The following is a 25688-nucleotide window of genomic DNA, read 5'->3' as shown; positions in this document are numbered from 1 at the left end:
CAACCATTTGTTCTCTTTGATGTTGAAGACGGCAGCTCGAGTCGCCGCGTGAGCCCCGGCGTCTTGCTCTACCCCACTTCAAAGGCCTCTCCCGGCTGCACATCAGCCGGCCCAAATTACACTATTAGTCATGGAACAAAGTGGACTGCGAGCTTACAATCCTTTACACATTTAGCCATCTTTAGACAGAAAGTGAAACCAGGAGGCGAACATTTTGAGCGGGAATGGGAAGCTACGGGAACCAAAGAACCACTGTGAAATCGTGGCTGATTGAAAATGTAATGGAGAAAAATTATCTGCTTGAACAATATGTTAAGAAAGCTGGAGCTTATATTAAATAACATTAGAATTGTGCAGATGAAGCCTCCAACGAGGTCCAGTATTACAAAAACTTCAGTTTTATTCAACTTCTTATTTGTAATTTTTTGTGTACTTTTGTTTTTACAGTTTATTACTAAAGGTGCAGGACAAGCAGTAACTTATGCTTCTCACTATAAGTTTGTGATATTGTTAATTACATGAGTGTTTTTCCTATTTGGTCTGAATTTGAATGAAATACGTAAAACTTCCCTTTGACATTACTATTAATGAATGAAAAAGAAACACCATTTTCATAAGTTTGATATTTATTACAGCTAAAATTAAGATAATAATATAATAAAATCGCCTAAAATGACAGAAGTTGACTAGGTCAATAGCGTGTATTTCCACTATTTGCTGGAATGACAGCTTGACAGCGACGTCTCATGCTCTTCACTAGCCTCATGATGTTGTGCCTTCCACTCTTCCACCAGTGCTCCATCCACTTCTGTCAGGTCACTTGGGGGTCCGATCATCCAGTCTCTGCCTCAGCTGGTCTAATGCTATATTTACACTCCTCCCTGTGTGTTAAAGCGACCATTTCTAAAAGAAAAAAAAAATACGTAAATGCGTGTGTTTTGGACTGCCACGTTCAGAATTCTTCCGTCCAGGCGGCGCTATAAAAGTTTTCCAGTGTGTTTTTGGGATCTTGGTACAAATTGTGCAGCCATTGAAGTGACTTTAAAAGTTAAACCAACTGAACTTTGACCAATCAGAGACTTTCATAAATATATCGGAACAGAGCTGTGACAAAAAGCCTGGAGCAAGCTTCGTGAAATTTGCACTGCTTTGACATTTCGCACCAAGCTTCCAACTGTCAGTGCAACTGTCTCGTACCGACAGTCCAGTTTGAACATCTTATTCTGAAAATGCATTCAAACATCTGACTGCTTACTACCAACCCGGAGGAACGCTCCGACCAACTGCTTGTCTGTCAAGCGACATTGTGTGTTCATGTCTGTTTAAATACGGAATTTGTTATGATTTACTGACAAATAAATTCAGCTTAATATACCCATAGATTAGATAGATAAAATAAATATATAGATTACCATCCATTGCTTCAAATGCACACATTAAATTAAATGTAAGGATACTTAAATGATATTAAAAATATTAAAAGTAACAATTAAAATACTGTAAATTAATTATTACAACTATATCTGGAAAAAAACTAAGATAATAGAATGAAACTCGAATAAACAATTTTTTAAAGAAATTAACATTTACTCACCTAATTGAAAATAAGGAATAAAGATTTCCATTTCGTTTCCGATAGTCATTAGCGTCTACATACGTTAGTCCAGATTGTGCATGTGTGTGAGTGGACAGCGGTATCAGAACTGTCAGCTGAGATAAACAGAGACCTGAGAAGCAGCGAGGCAGACAGGCAGCCAGTCAACACTGACACAGATAAAGCGAGGCTCTGCTCTGCGTCTGTCTGCCGATGCCCAGAGGAAGACGAGCGAAGGGACGACCTCCATCCAGCAAACATGCAGCATCTGAGCCAGATAGATAATCTGTGGTGTGAGGCTTCATCACAAACAGACGTGCGTTTTAGTCTCAGGGGGTCATACTAAACAACTCCTCAGAGGATAAGATCGCAAAAAAAAACAGAAAACTTGCTTCTTATTTGGGTCCTCCAAATACTGCGATGACTTTCAGATAAAAGTTTTTACCTAAAAATAATTTCCTTTACCTCTCTGTTCTGACAAACTGCTTTTTGGAGTTCTCAAATAGCCTTTGAGGACTAAATCAGGCATAGCTGTAACTTGGAAATGGTGATTTACCAGCTTTAGCGGGGCAAGAAAGGTTGCGCTCAACTGAGGCGAAAGGATGTAAGGAGGCTTTTATTGTGAAAGACATGATACAACGGTGGCCTGCAGAATAATTACGTTAGTAATTGGAATAAAACTCCCAGCTTCCCGTTGTTCTTGTAATGAGAAAGCATATAGTAAAAAGATAAATGCTTTTACAGTTCTGGTAAGAAAGTGGCATCCATCCTCAGGCTGAGCTGGCATTTAAAAGATTTTTTTTCAAACAATAATGAAAATAGTTAGAAGTCTTGACTTCTTTCCAAGTTTCAATAACAAAAAATAATTGAATAGTTGTTTCTGATTTTTTATGAGGACATATGGGTTTCTAAGTGGTCTGTGAGGTCATCAACCATCAGAAAAAGATAGTTTACATAAAAAAAACTGCAGAATGAAGCAAAGCTTTCAAATCCGACTGTTGAAACTTTTTCTTGAGCTATTTGGGCTTATTGATGCTTTTCTTTAAGGTCATATGCCAGTAGTTCTGTTAGTAAAGCATGGTGGTGGAAGCATCATGTTTGTCAGAACCTCGTTTTAGAGGAATAGGGCTAAATACAAATGATTCTAAGCAGATATTAAAGCTTTAGGATATTTTGTTTTGTTTTTTAGCAACAAAGGGAGTTAATGTTAAAACTTGAAACCTTGTTTTTTTATATTTTTTAGTCATTAATTGACAGCTTCTAAGTGTTTGGTAACATTTGTTCTATTACCACTGAGCTCGTAAGTAAAAAAATTAAACTCACTACAGATTTAATGATACTGCGGTTTGGATACAGCTTTTGCAAAACCCACAGGGCCAACAGCAAACGGTTGAAATAAGAAGAAAAACTTTGTTGTGGTCTTAATCAGAAAGACCAGAACCAGACGACATCTTTGTGGCAGACACAATGACTGACCATTTTCCCAGTTTTGTTCATCGCCCGGAGGCAACGAGAGGAGCTAAGTCCGCTCTGAAACCAGAGACAGCAGCAGCAGCAGCACACGGATGAAATGTGAGGAGACAGGTATCAAGCTCGGTTATAAAAGCAACGGATAATCCCGCCTGACCCACAACTACCCCTCATGACCCCTCCTGCCGGTGATGGGTCAGCAGGGGTTGGTCTCGCTTGTTCAGGTTCTGCCCAGTCAAACGAAAATGTAAAAATAGGATTCCTGACCCCCCAGATTGATCCCTCTTCTTACAAAATAAATAAATAAATAAAAAACCCAGTTGAGACCAAACAGAAGAAAAACCAGATACTTGTTATTTTGGATGCATCCATCAGTATGTTAACTGATCTTTTAAGTCATTCTGAAAGTCCTTTTTGGACAAAGAATCCTATTTGCCCCCCTCTCACACCTCTTCATTTCCTCTATTTACCCCAAAATCTGAAGGAAGAATCGCCCAGCCAAAGACAGAGACGTCCCACATTAAGCCAGGTCTCTCCCCCTCTCAGTCCAAATAAGGGGCCGATGGCTCTTCAGAGGAGCGCCGCTAAGTCCTGCTTGGGGAATAACAATTAGTAGCAATTATAGGAGACTGGGTAGCAGCCTCGCAGCTGTCAGCGGGACACACGGAAGGTGACGCTGCTCTCATTTGCATGTGAAAGCTTCAATAAGGACATATTGTGTTGCGAGTGGGGCAATAATAGACTGTGGAAAAGGCAAATGGAATTCATTTGGGGGGTTGGGGAGGGTCTTTGCTGGTGATTTTTCGTTTTGCGTTGAGAGTCAGCCAGCTGATTTCACGCCGCAGACAGTATGTAATATAATGTTCTGAGACACAGAGCGGAGCAGAACGTCAGCAGAAAACACATTAGTTGCTGCTACTGAAACGGCTTTTACTGAGCAGGGATGTAAAATGAGACGGAGCGCGTTGTGCCGCACAGATGCTCGTGTTCAGTCACACAGACGTGCTGCTCAAATACATCATTCAGTCTCTTCACCCCCTTTAAATGCAACACAAACCACCAGAAATCCTTTTAAACGAAGAAAACCCTCTAATAACGTCTGTACTTTATTTAAATGTTAAATCAAAGTTAGAAAAATCTCTGTGGTGTAAACAAGTATAAATGTGAAAGAGACCGAATGTAATCATTAGCAAAGATGACCAAATGAATGTGTTAAAAAATGTGTTTCACTAATTACTTGTGGTGTTCCTCAGGGTTGCTGACTTGAACCATCTCTTTTCTTTGTACACATGCATCCATCAGAAAACTGTAGCAGTGTTCACATTTATTCTCAATTAGGCTGCCGTTATTAAGTCTTTTTTTGTCCATCAATGCAGCCCTCCATCCATCCATCCATCCATCCATCCATCCATCCATCCATAGGTGGAAGCTGATTTATAATGATGATTTCTGCTCATTTTGTTTGTCATGCTGTTTGCTTACATTAAAGCAGCCACAGGCCGGTTTAATGGCAGACAATATTTTCATGGACCGACCGATATGAGGTGAAGTGGTTGTCAGAATTTGTTTTTATTTTTAATTAGCCTTCAGTTTCCCCTAACCTTTGAGGTTAAAGTTTATCCTCATACTCTGTAAAATATTCTCAGATGGTTAAATGTGACACAAAATTTCCCTTTTTATATAACTGTTAAGGTGGAAACGAAAAAATTGGAGGCCAACTTTTCCTAATATAATGAAAAAGCAACTTTATTAGCATTAGGGCTGCACGATATGAAGAAAACTCGCGATATGCGATATCAGTGATTAATATTGCGATAACGATATAATTTGCGGTATATAAACAATTAGCAAAACAACCAAAAATATTATTCCCATTCCATTACAACAGCTTAAAAATTATACTACAAATGACCCTTGTTGACGTAGAAAGCGAACATACAACATAATAGGGCGCCATCCAATTAGTTAACAACGTGAAGGGGTCCATCTGATTGGTCAAATGCAGAAAGGGATTCTTTCAATCCATTAAACACTTCAAGCTGCCATAAGATTGTTTGGCCACATCTAAGGTAACCATTTATTGCAAATTTGCTGTCTTTTGCGGTATGCATATTGCACAGCTTGATATTGCGATAAGGATAAATTTGCGGTATATTGTGCAGGCCTAATTAGCATCATTCTCATAACATTAGACAGCTGGTTGCTGAACGTTATACTTTATTATCAAAGTGTGTTGGAACAACTGTTGCAATAATTCGATATTTGGAGTAATGACTCCTGTTTTTTTCTGTGAAATTCTGCTGGTTTTTTTTATTTTGAAATCAAAGTGTTTTCTTCTATGACAGAGTATTAGGGCCATCCAGTTATGGAGTCCTATACTGTTCATAATTAAATAAATAAATATGAACTCATGCAAATACACAAACAACCAATAAATCTCTTATAAATATATAAAAAGATCATGAAATTGTGAAAAACCTGCACACAGATTTTAAATTAGCCATTATATTATTCAATACATTTCATTCTTCTTTAATAACCTGTTCATTATTTTAAAAGAGCGTTTAAAATATTCATTTTAATCATGTTGAATATTATCATAATTTTGTCTTTTTTCAGAACCTTGGATTTCAAAATCAATATTTTCCAAAGTAGCTTTGTTTTTATTTTATGTTGCTGTTTTTCAAAATATATGATAATATAATGGCTAATTTAAAATCAGTGTGCAGGTTTTCCATACTTTCATGATCTTTTTATATATTTACGAGAGATTTATTGGTTGTTTGTGTATTTGCATGAGGTCATATTTATTTATTTAGTTATGAACAGTACAGGACTCCATATCCAGTGAATATACAGTGCAGACCGACTAAACTTAGTTGAACAGGTGAGCTGAATGTTTATTGATGACGTTCCAAATGTTTGGAAGCTCCTTTGTTTGATTTACAATTCCTGAATGTTTTATTCATTGATGGGTGGTTTGCAGGATCTCTGCAGCCCCTTGATGAAGACATCGGTGTCCCTGAAGGTGTCCACCTCAGTCCTTTCTTCCTCCATGAAAGACAAGATCTCTAAGTCTGTGTGACGCTTCCGTCTGAAGAGGAGCACTTTTTGGCATTTTCAACGTTCTTATGCCGATATAATGGACACATTTTATTCCTCTTTGTGGTTTTGTGTTGAAACGAGACGTTTCATCTGGAGGAAAGGACATGCTGTATGTAACACTGTTTTCCCTCCGCTTTGGTGTTTCTCGTGCGCATGACAGTTGCACAACGTAAGGTTACAAATGGATTTCTGGGTATGTGGATTAAAAGGAAAAATAAAGTAGCAGTCCTTTACACCCAAACGTGTCACTGAGCTCCTTATTTTACAGCTGAAAGTCCGCTTTACCGACAGGAACCCCGGAAAGCCGACGACACTAACAAAAAGTCTGAATTTGAGTCGCCAAAAGGTTCAAAATTTCTATGTTTTTGAAACCTTTCTGAAAAGAAAGCTTCACTAAATGCTCCACATCTTTCATCTCAGAGCACAGCTCTGATTAACAGACAACGTTGGTGTTTTTTATCGTTAATTGAGGACTTTTCATTCCTTCATCTTCCGATCCGTTTTTTCCCTTTTGGGGTCACGGGGCTGCTGGAGCCTATCCCTGCCACTCGTGGGCGAAAGCAGGGGACACCCTGGACGGGTTTCCAGTCTGTTCACACTCACTTTCACACCTATGGAGCATTTAGAGTAACCAATTAACCTATGAAGCTTGTTTTTGGACGGTGGGAGGAAGTCAGAGTCCCCCAGTGAAAACCCACGCATGCACGGGGAGCCGTGGGCCTTCTGGCGCTAACCACTGCGCAGTTAAGTACTTTTTTCTCATAGGTTAATGCAGGTTGTGTTTTTTTTCAGACCCTGACGGTTCACTTCTGATTTAAGAGACGGTGCCTGTTTGGTTGGAACATGAGTGTTACAGATGTTGGAATCTTACAACTATTTGTTGTGTCATCACAGCTGACAGTCCTGTAAGTTATGACTCAACCAAAGTTCGATTCATTTCCATTTTCATTGCAGACTAGGTCACGATACCAACACTGGAAAGATGTAATTACAGTGAATCAGATGTGTCACATACACATCAGTAAACAACAGAACAGAGAGACTTTTCTCATCTTCAAATAGACTGTGTTCCAATTTTTTAAAGCTGAAACATCTGAAGATCAATAAATTATGTTAAAAGAATACAATTATTTATTAAAATTAATGTCTTTGCTTTTCAAAAGGTGTCATAATTTGTAAAAGTGTTGTATTTTAATGTCATTTCTGGTGTTTTTGTAGCAATAAATCCCATTGGTGGAGTTTATTTGAAAGCAAAAGTAGTTTTTAGCATAAAATATTAATTGAAAGCTGCCCATCAAAACCTTTAATGGTCCATATTCTGATAAAATACTAAACACATTTTGTTGGTAAAATCTAAAGAAATGATTTCTTCTTCTCCTTTCTCTTTCGGCTTATCCCATCAGGGATAAGCCACAGCGAATCATCCATTTTGTGCGGACGATTTGCATGGATACCTTGGCAATGTTTTATGCCAGATGCCCTTCCTGATGCAACCCTCTCCATGTAGCCGGGCTTGGGACCGTTACAGCGGCAGAGAAGGGAACAGGGAGTAGCCCGGATTCAAACCTAGGTTTCACGGACGGAAGGCACCGCAACCCAGCACGAGCTAAACCGGCTCCCAAATAAATTATTCCTTCAATCAAGTAAAATCAAATAACAAAATTTAAAAAAAAAAACTTTTAAAAAGCATTCTCATAAAAGGCCGAAAGAGGAGACATTTTAAAATGAAGAAGAGGTGAAGGAGGACGAAGAGCCTTATCTGAAACATCCGTGTTTGAGTCTGGATCTCCAGATGACAGACAGCAGCTGCTTCCTGGACCTGCAGCACCGCTGAGTTGAATTTAATCAGAAAATTAGCTGCAGAGTTGCGTTGCGCTGAGAGAAGACTGAGCCGTGAAGAAACATGAAATTAGAGGCCATCAGGAACACGTGACGGAACACACTTGACTCGCAGTCGCTCTGTGCGGTTATGGTTTCACTAATTGCTTTGTTTTTGCTGCTTTGGAAGAGGAGCATTCATTAAGAGATAACATATTCCTGTGTGTGGAGGGAAGGCAGCAAAAAGCCACAGCTCTAAAAGCACTCGACGGTGGCGGCGGTGGCGCGCACGTGACTGCATTACCACAAATGGAATGCATGTTGGAAGCAGGACTTTAAAACCATCCGAGAGCGAAGGAGCAGAGAAGAGAGCGGCTGTCGTTCAACCTTAAGCGACAAACAAGAACACAACTTCACACAACCAGTTTAGTTGTGTGAAGGTAAATCAAAGAGTGTCGGGTGTTATGAGCCGTTTAGGAGCTGCTTTGTCCCTCTGAAACCCTACAATCATAAAACAGTAGAGCACCTCTATGAAAATAAAACCTGGAAGAAGCTTTTAAAAAGATCCCGCCCCCACCCGGACCCCCCCACATGATGAAAAATGGATCACTTCCATACAGATCACCACAAACGATGGAAATAAAACAAATATCTGAGCTGATGAATACAAAAATAAAAATGTGTTTGATCAGAAATAAATATCTGCACCAACAAAATATCCAAAACTGTTTTTTTGTTGACATTCTTCGTAAAAACTACAAAAATGGCAGAGAACTTAAACATGGAAGATGGTTTTCAGCAGGAAGGAAAAAGGCTGATATTTGCAATCCAACAGATAGGAAACCAAATTTGGCTTTCCAAGAGCTAAAAGCTTCAAAACAAATGGAATAGATCTGATGGTCTAATTATTGTTGTGTTTTTTGCTGGGTATAAATGTTTATCTTTGGGGAAGTTTGTGGCGGACTCCCCCGGGCCGTAGTGAGGGGGCGGAGCAGACGGCTGTAGCGGCGCTGCTGCCAGCTTCTCCGTGTTACATAACGGAGGTATAAATAAACCAAAGAATACAATCACTCTTCATGGTTATTCAGCATTTATTTAGATGTTCCTGCCAACTCACTGAAGGGAAAGAGATTTGTGGTTCAGTATTTGGGTTTACTTTTGCATTGCACTTTCCCCCCGTATGTGTGTGACCCCTGCACGCCAGAGAAAAGAAATGCTGATCTGGCGTGGGACCTTTCAGGCACAGAAGGGATCCCGTCTGCTCTTTGTGTGTCCTACCTCCGCATGAGTGACGGGTACAGAGCTGATGCCGGCGTTCACAGCGTCCCAGGACCGGGCCGTCAGCACGCAGGCGAACAGCGGGTACAGATCTCCAGCTCCCAGCCTGCGGCTGTAACGCTCCACGCCGGACATGTCGCCTTTGATCAGCGACATCCACAGGCGGCAGTAGTTCAAGCGGAAATCCGGCTGCAAGGCCTGCAGACAGAGAGAGAGAGACTGGGTTTGACTGGACTTTTTTTTTTTTTTTTTTTTTTTTAGAAAGGGACTCCTTTAAAAATAAAAAAATAAACCTTGTCCTGAAAGTCCAACCCTTTCTTCATTTTTCAGAACTCAGATGTGGAGAACTTTACCTGTACAAGAGCTTATTGTTGACACCAGAAGAAAAAATAAATAAATAAATAATGTGGTCAATCTACTTTTTTTGGATGAAACAACTGACTACATTCCTTTCTGTTTTGAAAAGAAATTGATGAACAAAAAATAAATAAAATAAAAATCGAAGGAGCTTCATAAAGTATTTGTGAATGCAATGAGTTTTACTGAGTCTTGCCAGCAGGAGGCGATATATACAGAGAATAAATGGATCAACTGTAAGTTAGGATGTATTCAGACAGGAAAAATCCGGTGGATTTTGTCCGGATCGAGTCTTGAACCTTGCGTTTGGTCTGTTTTCCGTCTAGCAGACTTTCCTGTTCCGGACTAAACCTTGTAAACAAAACCATGCCACAAAAGATCTCTCCACTCATTGGTCAGGAATTACGAGGGAAAGCAACTGGAGGTAGAAGTTACGACAGTTCTGCGCTTCGCTATCCTTGTCGGGATAGTTTACTTATCCAAACTTTATATTTCGCCCACCAGTTTTTTTTAACATCTGTATCAACGTCAGGTACGAGACTTTTTACTGCTGCTTTGGTCACTCTGTTCTCATCTGGTCTGTATCTGTGATGTCACAAAACCCTCAAAGTCTGAACCAATGGATGAAAGGCAGGCTCGGACCTAGACAGATCCAAAGAAAGACCATTTCAAAAGTTGTTAAAGACTTCAAACAAGCAGAAGCTCCCTGAAACCAAAACAGAATTGTATGTTGTGTATTATTATGCCACTATAATGTTATTTATTTTAACAGTAACTGCTGCTCATTGTGAGAAGAGGAAGTGACTTACAGGAAGTGATTTTTTTTTTCCATCTCTGCTACCACAATAAAATGATTTCATAGTTGTGTAAATGTTGATGTGACTGTAAATCACCGCATTGTTCCTAGAAGAGGCTTAAGAAAACGTCAGAAAGTAATTAGCAGCAGACGTTTTCACACCACGCGTCTCGGCTTATCTAACCTCGGACTCGCAGCCGTTTTCTGACAAACCTGTGCACGCCAAACAAAGAAAACATGCAGGTACTGCCACTTGCATGATTGTGTGTTTGTGATGGTTGGATTAATGTTGTACTCCAAAATGACAGCTGAAATCACAAGTCATTAGGACTAAATTGAAGCCATTATGGTCCAGGGGAAGCGTGTGTTTGTGTGCTGTGACTCAGGGATGCTGCAGTTGCATATTTATTACCCAAATCTCTCATGAATACAACAGAAAGCCATAAACAAAGTCATGTAAGGGTTGTGTGCAACAACCTGTGGGTGTTTGTAGGAGGAAATGTGTGTGTGTGTGTGTGTGTGTGTGTGGGTAGCATGGGCGTGCATGTGTGCTCCTGTATGATTAAGGCTGTGCTGCATTCATCGCAGCACACTCCACTCTGCTAAGAACAACATCAAATGAGTTGTTTATCAAAAAGCTTTTATCCTGCTGTAGCTCTAATAAAAGTGTGTCTGTGTGTGTCACATTTATGTGCATCTTGGTTGTGCGATTGCTGCTCCACCTATTTATCCAAGGCCTCGGCAGGCGGCATGAAAAATGGCTCACAGCATTAGCAGTAATGGTGTTTTTGTGGGTGGGAGGGAGGGAGGGAGCGGCGGCGCAGATTTCCCACCTGATACAGGCCGTGATCGAGGAGGACGATCTCCATCTTCTTGCTTTGGGGACATTTTCGGACCAGCACGTTGCCTGGGTGGGGGTCGCAGTGGACAAAGCCGTGGACAAAGATCATCTCACTGTAGAGTTTGCCCAGATTCTCCGAGATCTGCCCTCACCGACGAGAGAAACATAAATACGCAGAGACACAAGAACAGGTATTTGAATTTTAGAGATGGGAGTTTTTTAGCATCTTTTTTAAGACGCCAGAACATTTGTACCGATCCAATAGAATGTCCACATTGGAACTGCAAAAACATGAGCTTTCTTTTCATCTGCAAATTAAGACATAACGTTTCTTAACCCTTATGCTATCCTAGGCACTTTAACATTGGGAGTTGGGTCATCTAGACCCACTAGACAGTGCTCTGAACCTATTTTCTTCAATGATTTGTGATCTTCACTGGTGTCCATGGATTGCATGAAATCTTTCTACCTTTGTCATGCTGGGAATAACACGTCAATGTAAGGGTGGGGTCATCTAAGATAGCACAAGGGTTATAGTAAACACCTTGAGTCAAAAGTCTGCCTAAATATATATTATATTCCACCAACAAATACTCTCCTCAGATTTATCAATAAATATTCGTAGGTTTTTTAACATTTACTACCACAATTGCACCTGATTCAACCAAGTTGCAGAGCTTTATGGTGGCAGGTGTGACCAAACCAAGACTTTCAGAGACAAACCTCGTTCACATTGATGTCGTGTTCCTTCATGTAGTTTTTGTCATTGACCTGCCCCCCCTCAATAAACTCCATGGTTAAGATCCTCTTGGTGGACAGATCCCAGTGGATCATGGGAACCTGCAAAGACAAAAACTCATCGTGTTTGCGCTTTCTAGGACTTTGGTTGACTTTTATAAGAGAGCCAATTTGTGGTAGAACTACCAAATTTGGCATGGATGTACCTTGGGATCCCTTCTTTCGAAAATAAAAATAAATCAAAGATTTTAAAGTATATATATACAATAATATACATATAATAGTATTCCATAGGTACCCCTCAAGTTTAAAGACTGCATTTTGTGCATGAACAGCCCAAACTGTTGAGACTGGGACAAACAGACATTGAATATTTTTGTAACAATTAAGTGTATGGCCATTTTCTCTACAGATGGTCACCATTTATGATTTCTCTCCTGGCTAACGTACTGTTTTAAAAGAGGGGACGTCACGTGAATGTAAATTTATGCCAAATATGGTGCTTGTACCACAAACTGCACAACGTGTCTGAAATATCAACCTAACCGGCTCCGCTATTATCTACTGTGCAGACCTAAAGCCTTAGTTACACCCATATAAGGGGTTTAACTGTACGGGTTCTGTGGGTTTATAGGTTGTCCGGGCCCATAGAGGAGTGCAGGTATGTCTTGTAGTTCCCATGAGGCTTATATGGCCCCCTTAAGGAGCAAAAATAATGGAACGTACCACTGTTGTGCATGTGGAAGTGTCTGTAAGGCTGATGGAAGCTACACGGACCTAACCTACGAGCGAGGCTGTCGTAAGGCCACAGTCTAGTCATTGGTCAAGGTGCGAGTACTTACTGATCGCACGCAAATGCTGCACACGGGATGTGGACGTGATACCAATGTGTCCATAGGATGCCCACACAAGTTACGCATTAACTGTTAAATTTCCTAAATTCTAACAAGACTTTACCAGACTTGTGCGAATCCACAATTGTTTTCCTAATATCTTGACTGATTTCGTTTGATTGTCCCATGATGTTTTAAAAACATGCAAGTGTGTTTCAAATGCGCCATAATATACATATCCACAGGTGTGTTTCTAATTAATTCAAATGCTGTCAATCAATGTATCAGAAGCTTCCACAGAAATGACATCATCATCTGGGGTTCCCCAAATTGTTTAAAGGCAAAGTGACCTTAGTGTGTCAACTTTTGACTTTGATAAAAGTAATAAAAACTTGTCTTAAAGAAACTCATTCTCATTCTTATAGCATTTACCAAATAGAAATAATTGTGTTAATTGTAATTGACCTAAAACAGGAAAAGTTGACTTATTTCATGTCTGACGTTGAGAAAAAAAAGCATATGTGCGTTTTTATGTGGTGTATGTAAACGTCTGGTTTCAACTGTAAATACAGACTTCTTCAAAGAATTTTAATTAAAACACTAACTCACACATGATGACTTTCTGAAAAACATCAGCTCTCCATTTAAACAGCTTAATTCAGCTTTTTTCTGCAAGTCTTACGTCTCTAATGTTCAATCATACAATAAAAAAACGTACAGAATACGAAGCAGCAAACGACATAAAAAAACACAAAGGACATTCCAGCTCTCCGTTTAAGAAACAGAACAAAGAGTCGGTGGCAAAAAGAAGACTAATTCACATTCACCAGAGCTAATAAAAGCTCCCAAATAAGCGTATTAAAAGAAAAGGACACCAGGAAATTAAATGATAAAAGACATGAAGTAAAAAGTGTTCGGTTAAGGAAATATGATTTGTGGGATTGTGCAGCCGCCGCTGTGTTAGAATGTGGAGGAGCTGTCGGGCACACAAAGGAGGATTTCACACGCCGAGGAAGAGTCTGACCTCTATTAACTGTCAGGAGGACCACTCTGAATACAGGCTTGCACTTAGAAACGGACTGTTCCACCATCAAACCAGCGGTTTGTAGGTGTGAAGCAGCCTAATAATTGATTTCCTGAAAGGGGGGGGGGGGGGGGGGGGGGGGGGGGGGGGGGGGGGGGGGCTCTTTTCCATGTGTTTACCTTAAGAAAGGGAAAGTGTGCCAACATGCTGGCCACCTTTTCAGCGTTATGTCCCTCGTTGAGGAAGTCCAGCTCCAGCGGCATGTTCTTCTTGGCCTCTTCCACCAACCACATGAAGGCAAAGTCTGGGAAAAGCCAATGGATGGCCTTCAACAACACCTTCAACATAAAAGCATAATCAGCACTTTTAAGGAACATTTACAGAGAGGACTATGACTTGAAGAAAAGCAGTCCAAACGAGGTGCAGTGCTAGAGGCAATCAAGAAAACTCTAAACATCATGTCAGGAGGTTTTAAAGGTTCTTTGCTGAAATCTGACTCATGGATTCAAATCCATTTACACATAATTGGGAAATACCTGATTGGAACTCGCAACAGCTTCTACGGGGTTCAAGTGGGTCGGGCCACTCTCACAAAATACAACTCGAATGAAAATCTCACATTTGGAGATTGATGCTTTAGAACCTTAAGATACACTCACACCAGGCAACTCGGCAACGTATGTAAACACACGTTTTATAGCTTTTCATGTCCATAACTCCTTTGTTCAAGCATAGCTACTCCCATTTATAAGACCGTTTTTGGGATCTATGTACAAAACACGCGGCCATTGAATGTGTATTGCAACCAGGTCAAACTTTGACCAATCAGGGACTCTGATTTGATAGTAGCGTATGGATGGCGTCCATTTAAATTCACGGACATGGCAACTGTTTGAGCATTGATCACGTTAGCTTAATTAGTTAATTTTGTTGTTGTTGCTACTTGGCCATGGAAGCTCCAACAGGTCATCACTAGAAATCTAATCAGTTGATGGAGCATTCAGTCTAAAGACCATTGGAAAGCTTACTGGCCACACTCACCTGATCAGAAATGTTACATCTGCATTGACATACAAATCAGGACAATACATGTCAATGGCTTAAGGAGGCACCACATCACATTTGTGTACAAGTGTCACATTTGTGTAGAGCTTTGGGGAAACTATAACTTTTGTCATGAACCAAAGCAGTTGCATTGATTCTTGTCTAAAGTCTCTAAAAAAAAAACAGATCTCAACATTTGTGGGAAACTTGAGGGTGAAATGGCCTTTGCTCCAAGATTGTTTTTCAGCCCCCCCAAATCTGAACCATCAAAGCAGAAAATGTCAAACTGCAACACCCATCTGCAGCACTTCACAGCATCCACCTTTAGCACATTGAGTGCGATAGAAATACCGAGAGGAAGGAGAGGGCCAAGACAGCCTCCTGAGGTAGGTCATTTATTTTCACAAGTCACCAACCTGAAAACAGGTGTCTGCACATGTGGACTTCAAATTATTTTGTATTTTTTGGCAGGTATCATGTCTCCAATACGAGTCTGAGATGCTTAAGATCCTTAACTCCAGAAAATCTCCACCAACTCACCTCCATCACCATTATGTCCTTGGAGCTTTGTGTTTGGACTTTGGGGTGCTGGATCTTGAGGGCCACCGTTCTCCCATCATGCAGCACTGCCTTATGAACCTGTGCTAAAGAGGCGGCACCCTGAGGTCTCTCCTCGAAGGAAACGAACAAGTCTGACAGCTGGGACAGAAGATAAGAAGGAAGACAGTAAGGCTGGGGTATCACTAATCGTCTGCGATCAGGATTTATTGGTCTACACTTTGCAAAATGTGGGATTAATGTTGTGTCACAGTAATCACACGTCAGCCGTAAGAGGAGGAAGAGCTGATCAATATGGAAAATGTGAAGGATTGAACGTTGACGTTAAGCTCCTGAAGTAAAATCAAAGACCGGAGGAGGAGAGCAAACAAACTCAACAGATTCAGTTTATAACATGAAACCCAGACTCACATCTGTGCGCTGACACGTCACTTCAAATGGTTTATTTGTTGTATTCAAGACACTACATTTGAGTTTGTGTTTTCGTCACATTACCACATTTATTCCTTTGTCCACAAAGCCACTTCCACGTCTTTATCTCTATGAACCAGAAACCCTTCATTGGAGGCTGAAGTGTCATAAGAAGGCTGGTGTCCCTCAAGGAAGGGGGTTAGGACCACTACTGTTATACTCATTAATCCCATCCTTTTCATGAGTTGTAACATCTGCTGTTGTAATTCTGACCAGCATTTGTGTTAACATTAAACAACAAATGAGCTTTTATTTTTTCATCGAATATTAAACTATATTTAATAGAAAGAAAAGCTCATGGGTTGAATTGGAAAGAACTGGATAAAGTGGCCTTTTTTTTCGATAACCTTAACCAAAGTCTATTAGTCTGGGATCTTTCAATTAATCTTGTTGTTTTGATTTTTAAGCAAACATTTTAAGCTCTAAACTGTTTTAAACCTGCAAGTTAAATTTAGAATCAAACTATGCTAATGGAGGGGTTGGTGTCATTCTTATGTCATTGTTAACAATCAATGTGATTGGCAAATGGACCGATGAGCGCAAAGACTACCAAGGGTAAACGCAAACTCTTTTTAAGTTAACATAGCGCAATTACCGCAAACCCCAAAGTTTTTAGAAGAAAAAACAAACTGACATCATTCTGTTCAGATGTTAACATGTAAAGACTTCTAATACAGCCCAGAAACCTCAGCAGAGTCAGAAAAGTTCCATTCTAAATATTAAACTGAACATGTAACCGTCTACAAAACATCGACTTGCCTTGTCCTAAAAAGGCTCACAAATTGTCTTGTGCAGATGTTCCAAACAAACACCAGAGGAGGTCGGATAGCGACTCTGGAGAGAAGCTTTATGATGAACACAATCACTAATCAGGTCTGCACAAAGCCTCCTCCATAGAGCAGAAGACAATCTTAGCACATTTCATGAATTTTAACCAGAATTGAGCAAAGAATAAAAGCCGTTAAAGGAGAAAGATGACGGTGTTTAGACACACAAAGCCTCAGGTGCTGGAAACACCTGACCGACCGACGCTGCTTCACACGTGATCACGACATCTGTGCTCACAGAGAGCATCAGAAACCCAGAAGGAAGTCTGCGGTTTGATTCAGGCCCGTTCAGTTCCTTACGGATCCACATATCTCTGACACAGAGCTGAGTGCTTTGATCCCAAGGCGCCCCTTGAACAGAGGTGGTCCCTCATTAGCTTCCACTCGTCTCTGTGGACTCACAGAACACACGCAGTAATTAGTGTGTGGGTTTGAAGGTTAAAAAGGCTCCCCAAGAGACTCTCAGCTATTAGAACTGACTTATTGTTTGCTGTACAGCTTCTAAATTGGCCTGCAGGCTGCCGGTCTCATGGAAACAAATCTGTGCAGAGAGGAGGGAGAAGCAAGCGTGGGGCACCTCCTCTGACCAAGACACAGCACGAGTCATGCCTTCACAGTGCTCGAGTACAATCTAACGCTTGATCCTTTTGACTTTCTATCCTACGGGTATGTAATAATCAATACAGCTGCGTAAAAAAGCATGAAAACAAGCAAAATGTCAACATGTAACCCCTGCAACAAAATGGGACGCTGTTTTTAGAATGCAGGATGTGTTTGAGTCGCCTAAACCCTCGAAGAACTGGAGACATTGGAAGAAATTTTCTCAAGAAAAGTATACATTTACAATCTGACGGTCGTAAGAGAGACACCAAACCCAATTTCCAAACAGGGAATACAAGATAAAGTTTTTTTAAGACATAAAAACAGCTTTACAGTAAGAATGTAAAGGAAAAACAGATTTAAACTAGATCAACAAGCTCCTCTTTAGTCTCAAGAGTTCAATGATCCAAAAGTCTTGCTTGGATACTTTTTTCTCCGAGCCTCATTTGTCCTTCAGTTGTTTTTAGAAAGAAAATAACTTCTTCAGTTAGAGAAACCTGTATTTTTAACTAGTGGCACGCTGATGCAGACTTTTCCTGGTAAAGTGATAACTGAAGAGGACTGATTACGGTCATCTGTTTTTTTTTTAATAATGTTTTTAACATATAAAATAATGTATAACGTATGCAGGAATGTTTTTTCAACTGCTTGACCTCTTCATCCCAATAATATTGGGCACTTTCTAACAGTGCGTCTACATTCAACCTGCCACATATTCATATTTTAAGTTGTTATAAATATGGTTTAGATTTTTATGACACCTTTAAAGTCCATTCAGATCAAGTTTTTTTCGACATTTCAATTATGATGATGCCGCTTCATTTTCTTTATATACGTCCTCCATCATGAGAAAAACGCCAGAAGAACATGATATAGTTTTAGCAACAGACAATAAAACTATTTGAACTATATTTAGTATTTACTCTATGGTAGTCAAAATAGAGTCAAGAGTTCAGCTTCTCCATTAACAAGCAGAGTATTTATCAGCCTGAAGCAGGACATCTGGTTTTAAATTTCAGACCGTGCCGTGAGGAAGTGTTTCCCCTGCTGGTTGTGTAGCATGAAGAAAGGCTAATTTGAACACGTCAGGTTCAGGTAGAACATAAGCCCTGCAGAAGACGCCATCAGATGATAAATTATTCCAGGAGCTCCTGCAGGGGAACAGCTGAGTTATTCATTATGCAAATATGCTAAATGGAATGAAATTGTCTTCACCCAACAGGGTCTGCCCACGACCGGCATCCGGGGGGATCTGAGGTGCCAAAAGTGGCTTCATGGGTTAAAGACAAGTGTAATTTTTCCAGATGAGCCTGTCACGTTCAGCAGAGGTGGGAACTCAGAGAAATCCCTGAGAAATCCAAACACCAGGAATTCTCCCATTCAGATAGGCACAGCTAAAAAAAAAAACGAGTGTCGGGCTGTAGCCTGCGGAGCGACACGCCGCCTCGTCGCCGCTCCTGTTAATCTCAGATGTTCAGTTAATAAACATGGTAATCGTGCGCCCGGCCCCGGACCTGCAGTGACATGCATTCGTTTCCCTGAGATGAGTTATGGCACAAATGAAAAAGGCCCCTGAGGCCCGGCAGTTGGAAACACACAGAGGAGAGGTGGCGAGTAAGCCTGAGGGCGGAGGGCCGCCACAGCTGCGACAACATTCTCACAGAGCGGAAACGGCACACAAAAATACCAAAACAAAGCACAACTTTCCTCTAAAAGTCTAGTCTGACGCGTTTCTGAACCATTTTCTCGTTCGAGTTCCTGCTGGAACTATGAATCTGGAGTGGTAAACAGATGTTCTAGCATCCAAACAAAAATCAAACGAGCTGATTTCTCGTCTTCCTCCTTATGCCAAAATAATAAGCAGATGGATCAGTCTGGTTCTGAAATGAAAACTTTTCTTTATAATAATTGAAGATGCTGCGCATCCATGCATCATTTCTGAACCAGGAGGAGGAAAGTTCTCAGGAAATGTCCCTGAATCACGGAGTGACTGGCTGAGAGGTAGAGCTCACAGAGAGCACCATGTCGCAGACGAGAAGGGTCACACCTACATCGCCATGGCAACCAGACACACAATGTTTTGGAATGTAAACAACTGATAAAGCTTCTCTCCGTCTCTGGGTCTGTGTTAGTTAGCTGCACATTTAATAAACTAAAAAAAATTAAATCTTCTTTTTTAACATTGTATATAACAGGGCAGTTATAAAAACCAGAGCACATGATCTGCTCTCATTTCTCTAAATGCAATTTCAGTCAGACAACTCTTGCAGTAAGAAGTATTTATTTCACATACTTAATTTTCACATCTTTTTCCTTTGGCATAAGGCTCCGTTCAATTCCATGAGATAATTTCCATAAAACTTTCGGGTAACAAAAACCCCCTTAACGGAGCCCACAGGTGGAAGCCGGGGAGGAGGGAGGGGCGAAGAATGAGCGCTGAAGGTAAGAAAGAGAACGAACAACTGCGCACCTGGGCTTAAATAGGACGCTGAGCAGGTGAGTTAATTGACTGAACCGCCCTAGGGGAGTGACCTGTAAAACACTGCCGAGTGTGCCTGCCTGAAATTACGACAAGTCGCTTATATTAAACAAAAAAATCTGAAGAAAGAAAAAGTGTTTTGGACAAAAAAGTTAAACTGATCAGATCTATAAGAGCTCTTTAAAGAGCCACTCCAGGGAAAATTGTGTTTTTGGTGTTTTTATCATGTTCAAGTGGACTTTCTCTGATAATCGAGGACAGAGAATTAAGTTCAAAAATGCATTTCTGACCTTTTCGCTCTCAACAGCAGGGAAGGGAAGGGAAGGGGGGGGTGGAGCTGCTTCGCTCCAATAGTCCCACCCAAAACTGAAGCTACGTTCACTTTACCCAAATGTTCAAGTTGCCAAATTCCATAAAGTCAATGTAAATACGCATTTCTGGATTTTTCTTTCATTATTGCATCGCTACATACATTTTTAATACTAGGCCTGCACAATAGATTGCAAATTTATCATTATCAAGCTGTGCAATAGGCATCTCGCAAAAGTTGGCAAAATGTGCTAAAACAATCTTATGGCAGCTTGAAGTATTTAACAAATCAAATAAATCCCTTTATGCATTTGAACAATCAGGAGGAGCCCTTTTACATATGGATGGCATCACAACTGTTGGAAAATCATTATGGAAGGGTAATTAATAATTGCACTTTGTGCCCAACGTGAATTCTCTGACACCAAGTCCTTCATACATCAGAATAGAGGTGTGAAAAAAAAAGATTGCTGCACTACTTTGACATTTTCCACCAAGTCTCTTACATTACGAAAAGAAGAAGAAGCCCCTCCCTGCTTGTCCAGTGTGAGCCCAAGAAAGCGCGTTTAGTGTGTTTTTGAACACGTGTCGCATGCCTGTTCCTTCAGAGGTGAATGTCTAATGAATTCCTGCTGCTCTGCAGAAACTATGTCCTGGAAACTGACACAGATATTTTATTATTATTTTGTCTAAAAACAACCTTTGAAAGACCACTGGGCAAATAGATCCAAAAATGATCGGTGTGGGACTTTAGCTGCTTTTTGAAAACTAGGACCTCTGTGGCTGTAATTACTCTGTTAGAAGGCCCCTTAGTGATAAATATTCATACGTTCTGAAATTTAGCTCCAGATGAATCATCTTTCTTTGTTTTCTAAACTCATTCAGGCAGCAGAAAAATCCTGATCTCCAGAACAAAGTTTCTGGAAAATTCACCACATCCAGCGGACTGTCTATCCCTGAATCCATCCTGGTCCCCAATACTTCTGCTCAGCTGCTCATTTCCTCATCATGCTGTCCTTTCCTCCTGCACAGACTCTCTCCTGATCTTTGTATTTGTTTCCAAAGTCCAAAGAACCTTTAGACTTCATATCTGTCTGCTCTCTGCATCTCAGAGCCGACACCCCGGCCCGTGCGTTATGATCCTCATCCGTGGCTCTGCAGCGAGTTCCTGATCTTCTTCCCAGCAGGCATTGCAGCCTTCAGCTGCTCTGGAAGTCAGCAAGCCTTTAATAATTCAGCACACCGGTTAGCGGTAACATTTCTGCCCTGCGACGGGTCGTCGGAGGATGAACAACTTTGACCTGAATTTACAGAACGAAAACTTTCTTGTTGGAAACTTCAATAAATTATCTTAAAAAAAAAGTGGTTTAAACTGTTACTGCTAAACCAGGAAAAGTCTCTGGCTCCACCACTGTCTCCACAGTTATAAAACTTATAGTGAAGAAGCACCTCAGACCTTCAAAACATAAACCTCACAGGAAAACACTGCATTAACATTGACAAAGATCTTCACAGTATCCACACAGCAATTATTAAATAATGACTGGATATTGTCTATAAGAACCATTTGACTTCTGCTTGAAGCCAGTTTGACTAAAAAGTAACTAGAATTAAGACAGAGTCTCACGAATAACTTCAACCACTTTCTTTTTAATATGTGAACTTAAGCTGTATAAAGGGAAATACTCTTTGTTTTTCAAAAAATTACATTTTTTTTCTGTCTAACTCAAGGATTTGAGGAGTTTTAGAGTTTGCTGAGGAAAAAAGACCGAACGAACCTTTCAAAAAATGATCAAATCATCTTTTGAATAATTTTCAAAGCGTCCCTAATTATATTTATGTAATTTCAAGGCAAAAATCAAAAAACCTGTGCAATTTTCTAGGACATAGTTTTTCTACAGAGCGGCATGAGTTCATTCGAAAATTGACCTTTGAGTTGTGGGCGGGACTCTTGGCGTGAAGGTAAGCCTCTGCTGATATCCCATGATCCCGTTGTTCACTCTCTTTCCCGCTAGATTACAGCCACAACAGATGCAAAAATAAAAAGGCGAGCGATATCGGTGCTATCCATGCGTACATTTAGATCCAGATTCCAGCTCAGACGAGGAAAACAGAGACGTTCACGGATGTACAGTGGATGCATCAGAATGAAGCAGGGAGCTTGTGGCCCACGCAGCATATTTTCTATGTCACAAATAAGTTCCACGGAGCCCGGGACCTGACATAGGTAAAAGAAATGATTAATTTGTTTCTACAAAATAATAATTCACGTTATAAGTCATTCATAAACACGGATGTGAGCATTTCTTTGATTAACAGCAGATACCTCCACGTCTCTGTCTGTGTGTGTCTCATTACAATGCATGGAAGACACACAGGATGTTTAGAGATCGGATTTATTTATTTTAAAAAGCTCTACAGAAGCATTGGGAATCACCTACCCATGTCTGGGTTCACTCACATCCCGGTACGCACTCCGCCCGCCGCAAAAGCCACTTTCTGCCGCTACATCCGTGTCTCTGTGACCCACATTAGTTCAAGAAGGGAAAAATAAAAACAAGAATCAAACTAGGGGATCTATTTAAATAAGATGAAAATAAGAAAAATATCATAAGATTCAGGAGGCCCGAGCTGGCTGCCTACCCATACCGCAGCGGCTCTCCGTCTGCCAGCCAGCCGGGGCTCGTTTGCCAAGTATTGCTCACATGGCATAAGTGGTAAATAGTGTATACTTATATAGCGCTTTTCTACCTACAAGGCCCAAAGTGCTTTACAGTCACAGACCCATTCACCCAGTCACACACACATTCACACACTGGCGGCGGCTCCGCTGCCGAACACTGGCGCCAACCTCCCACCAGAGGCAAGGTGAGGTTCAGTGTCTTGCCCAAGGCCATTTCGACTCATGGGCGTGCAAGGCGGGAATCGAACCTGCAATATTACGATCATGGGTCGACCGCCCTACCGCTGCACCACAGCCACCCCGTAGTGCATCCGTGTTCATGAATAACTAATCACCTGAATTATTATTTCGTTGGAACGAAATATTATTTTTATTACCCATGTCAGGTCACGGGTTCCGTAAATTTCTTTTTCCAACAGCATTTTTTTGTCTGCTCCTGATTCACAATGATTTGAATAAAGAAAACTTAGACATGCAGATTTAAGATGAATTTTCTTAATATATGTCCTCCATCATCAGAAAAAAACACAAAAAAACATACTTTTCATTGAAGTTAAAGGTAATCCGTAGACTCTTTTTATAATCATTTAGTCATTATTTTTGATAAAATGTAAGAGTTGCAGATAAGCAGAAGCCGTCACTACCTGACAGATGTCAGAATGATGGTGAGCAGACATCCTGTTTGATTGCACTGAAGCTGCACTGATTACCAGCAGCCAATCAGCAAGCACCTTTGAAGCAACCTTGACCACGAAGGCATGATCTCCAATAGTTGGATCATTTACGACACAGACCACCTCGTGGTTCACTGTTTGGCTTGTTTGGACGTAAACAGTTTGGTCACGAGAACCCGCCTCCGTTTCCTGAAACCTCGCATCCACAGATGTCCCCTCGCCCACACCCTAAACATGCACTCGTGTCGTGTCACGCCCCGGTTTCAGTTTAGAGCCGCGGTTCTCCTGGATCCTGTTTATTTAAACACCATATTGCACAGGCTTGGCCTTTCAGCAGCTTCACTGTAGAGAGGATACGGCAGCCAGAACTGCGGCAAAGCGCTCCAATCCGTGCACAGCGGGAATACATATGTCGCCTCAAATGGTGCTGAAAACAGCACGGCTCCACACGCCATCTCCACTCAGGAGAATACCGGGCGCTTTAAGAAAGAGGCATGTGCAGCGAAACGGAAACGATGCTGGAGCTGCGCCCCCGACTCCGAAGCCGCCTGGTGCAGCTCATCAGCGTTGCTTCTTTTCCAGCCACTCAGAGGGGAGGAGGGCTGATTCATCCTGCCGCCGCTCTCTGCGTACAAAAGGATACCCGAGCGGCTTTTCAGCTCAGTGATGCTGCACGCTGAAGCAGGAGAGCGCATCTCTGAAAACGCGAAGAAGCCGCAGGAGAACATGAGGATCTGCATCCAGCTGGAACAACTTCACTACATATAAACAAAAATATACGGCAAAAGAGATGAACTATGTTTTTAACAGAAAAAGACCGCTTCGAATTTCAAGAATAAAGAAAAAAAATTGGTTCTCCGTAAAAGGATGAGATAGCCAAAACACCTCACCCACAGGGGGCAGCAGCGAGCCGTAGCAGAGGAGTCCAAGTTTATGTTTTCATAAGATCTCCAATAGTCATGAAATATTTTTAAAAGTCTATAAAGTTTATTTATTTATAAACTTTATTTACATGTGCATGCGTGGGTTTTCTCTGGGGATTCTGGCTTCCTCCCACCGTCCAAAAACACGCTTTATAGGTTAAGCGGTTACTCTAAATTGTCCCTCTAGGTCAGGGGTCGGGAACCTTTTTGGCCAAGAGAGCCATAAATGCCACATATTTTGAAATGTAATTTCGAAAGAGCCATACAATAATGTAGTGTCCCTTCCCCACACTGAGGCACGGAGACTTAACCTCTTTTAAAGTTCTTTATTCCGATTACTGCAGACCGCAACAAACGCCGTTCAATTAATTCAGCAACTCCTGAATCTCTCCCGCCGAGACGAGAGAGAGCGCTTCTCCCAACTTTATATTCCCCTGCTACCGCTGCAGCCCTCCCATTTCCCTTATTCGGCCCATAGCTGAACCCCATTGGTCCAAACTACCTAACAACAGGCTGAGCGACAGAACTGAGAGCCAATCAGATCTCTGCTTGACGCGTTCAATGAACTCCAGAACTTTTAACGCGGCCCAACAGCCATCCAACTCAGTCCGCGACAATATGTTTAAAACTAAATATACAAGTGAATGTGTGCATTTGATTTAATTTCAACATTTTTAAAGTACAATAAGTCTGTGGATTCTTTTTAATAACATTGTTATTCTGTTGCTAATAAATGATGAGTATTTCTCGTGGTAGTTTTGCTGATGGTCTAGTCTGGTTGATCCGTGGTGAGTTTCTGCTTCGTGCAGGCGTTGAAACTTTAAACGTGATCGTAGGTCTGAATGTTCTGTAGATGTGAGAAAGACTGCTCACATGCAGACGGGGAGCCAAACACACACTCACACGCTGCAGTGAGTGACGGGCAGCGGGTTTTACGTTTTTATAATCCCTGCGCGATTCACCTGCTGTCCCCCCACCCCCACCCTCTGCTTTCTCCCTCACACATCCCGTCCCCGCATCTGCGCGCTCTTTCTCAGAGACGGGAGCGCGCAGTTTTAGGCACGGCAATTCACAAGTTTCCAGCTGGTACAAACTCTGTGAAATAATAGATAATAGTAACTGATAGCGCTGGCGCAGATTTCTCTCTCTAAGCACCGCTACTACTGCGCGCCTCTGGCATCGCATCGCGCCCGAGAAGGACTGGTCTAATGAAAAAAAAAAAAACTATAATTAAAGATTTGTCTGCGAGCCACATGTGACCATCAA

The 25688-nt window shown here is 41.2% G+C and overlaps 1 protein-coding gene across 2 annotated transcripts in view; it reads right to left on the bottom strand.

The window, feature by feature from the left end:
• Positions 1 to 25688, bottom strand: part of adck1 (aarF domain containing kinase 1) — a 57426-nt gene that overhangs the window by 7647 nt on the left and 24091 nt on the right. For both annotated transcript variants that reach the window (XM_004082423.4, XM_023951725.1), the window contains 5 exons: positions 15439 to 15597; positions 14034 to 14192; positions 11983 to 12099; positions 11252 to 11401; positions 9266 to 9463 (listed from right to left, as the gene is read on the bottom strand). In XM_004082423.4, the coding sequence (XP_004082471.2) occupies positions 9266 to 9463; positions 11252 to 11401; positions 11983 to 12099; positions 14034 to 14192; positions 15439 to 15597 (783 nt within the window). The remainder of the gene's footprint in view (positions 1 to 9265; positions 9464 to 11251; positions 11402 to 11982; positions 12100 to 14033; positions 14193 to 15438; positions 15598 to 25688) is intronic.

Source organism: Oryzias latipes, chromosome 22, assembly GCF_002234675.1.
Source record: "Oryzias latipes chromosome 22, ASM223467v1".
NCBI lineage: Eukaryota > Metazoa > Chordata > Actinopteri > Beloniformes > Adrianichthyidae > Oryzias > Oryzias latipes.
The sequence above is the reverse complement of the archived record's forward strand: the minus strand, read 5'-3'. Positions and strand labels throughout refer to the sequence as shown.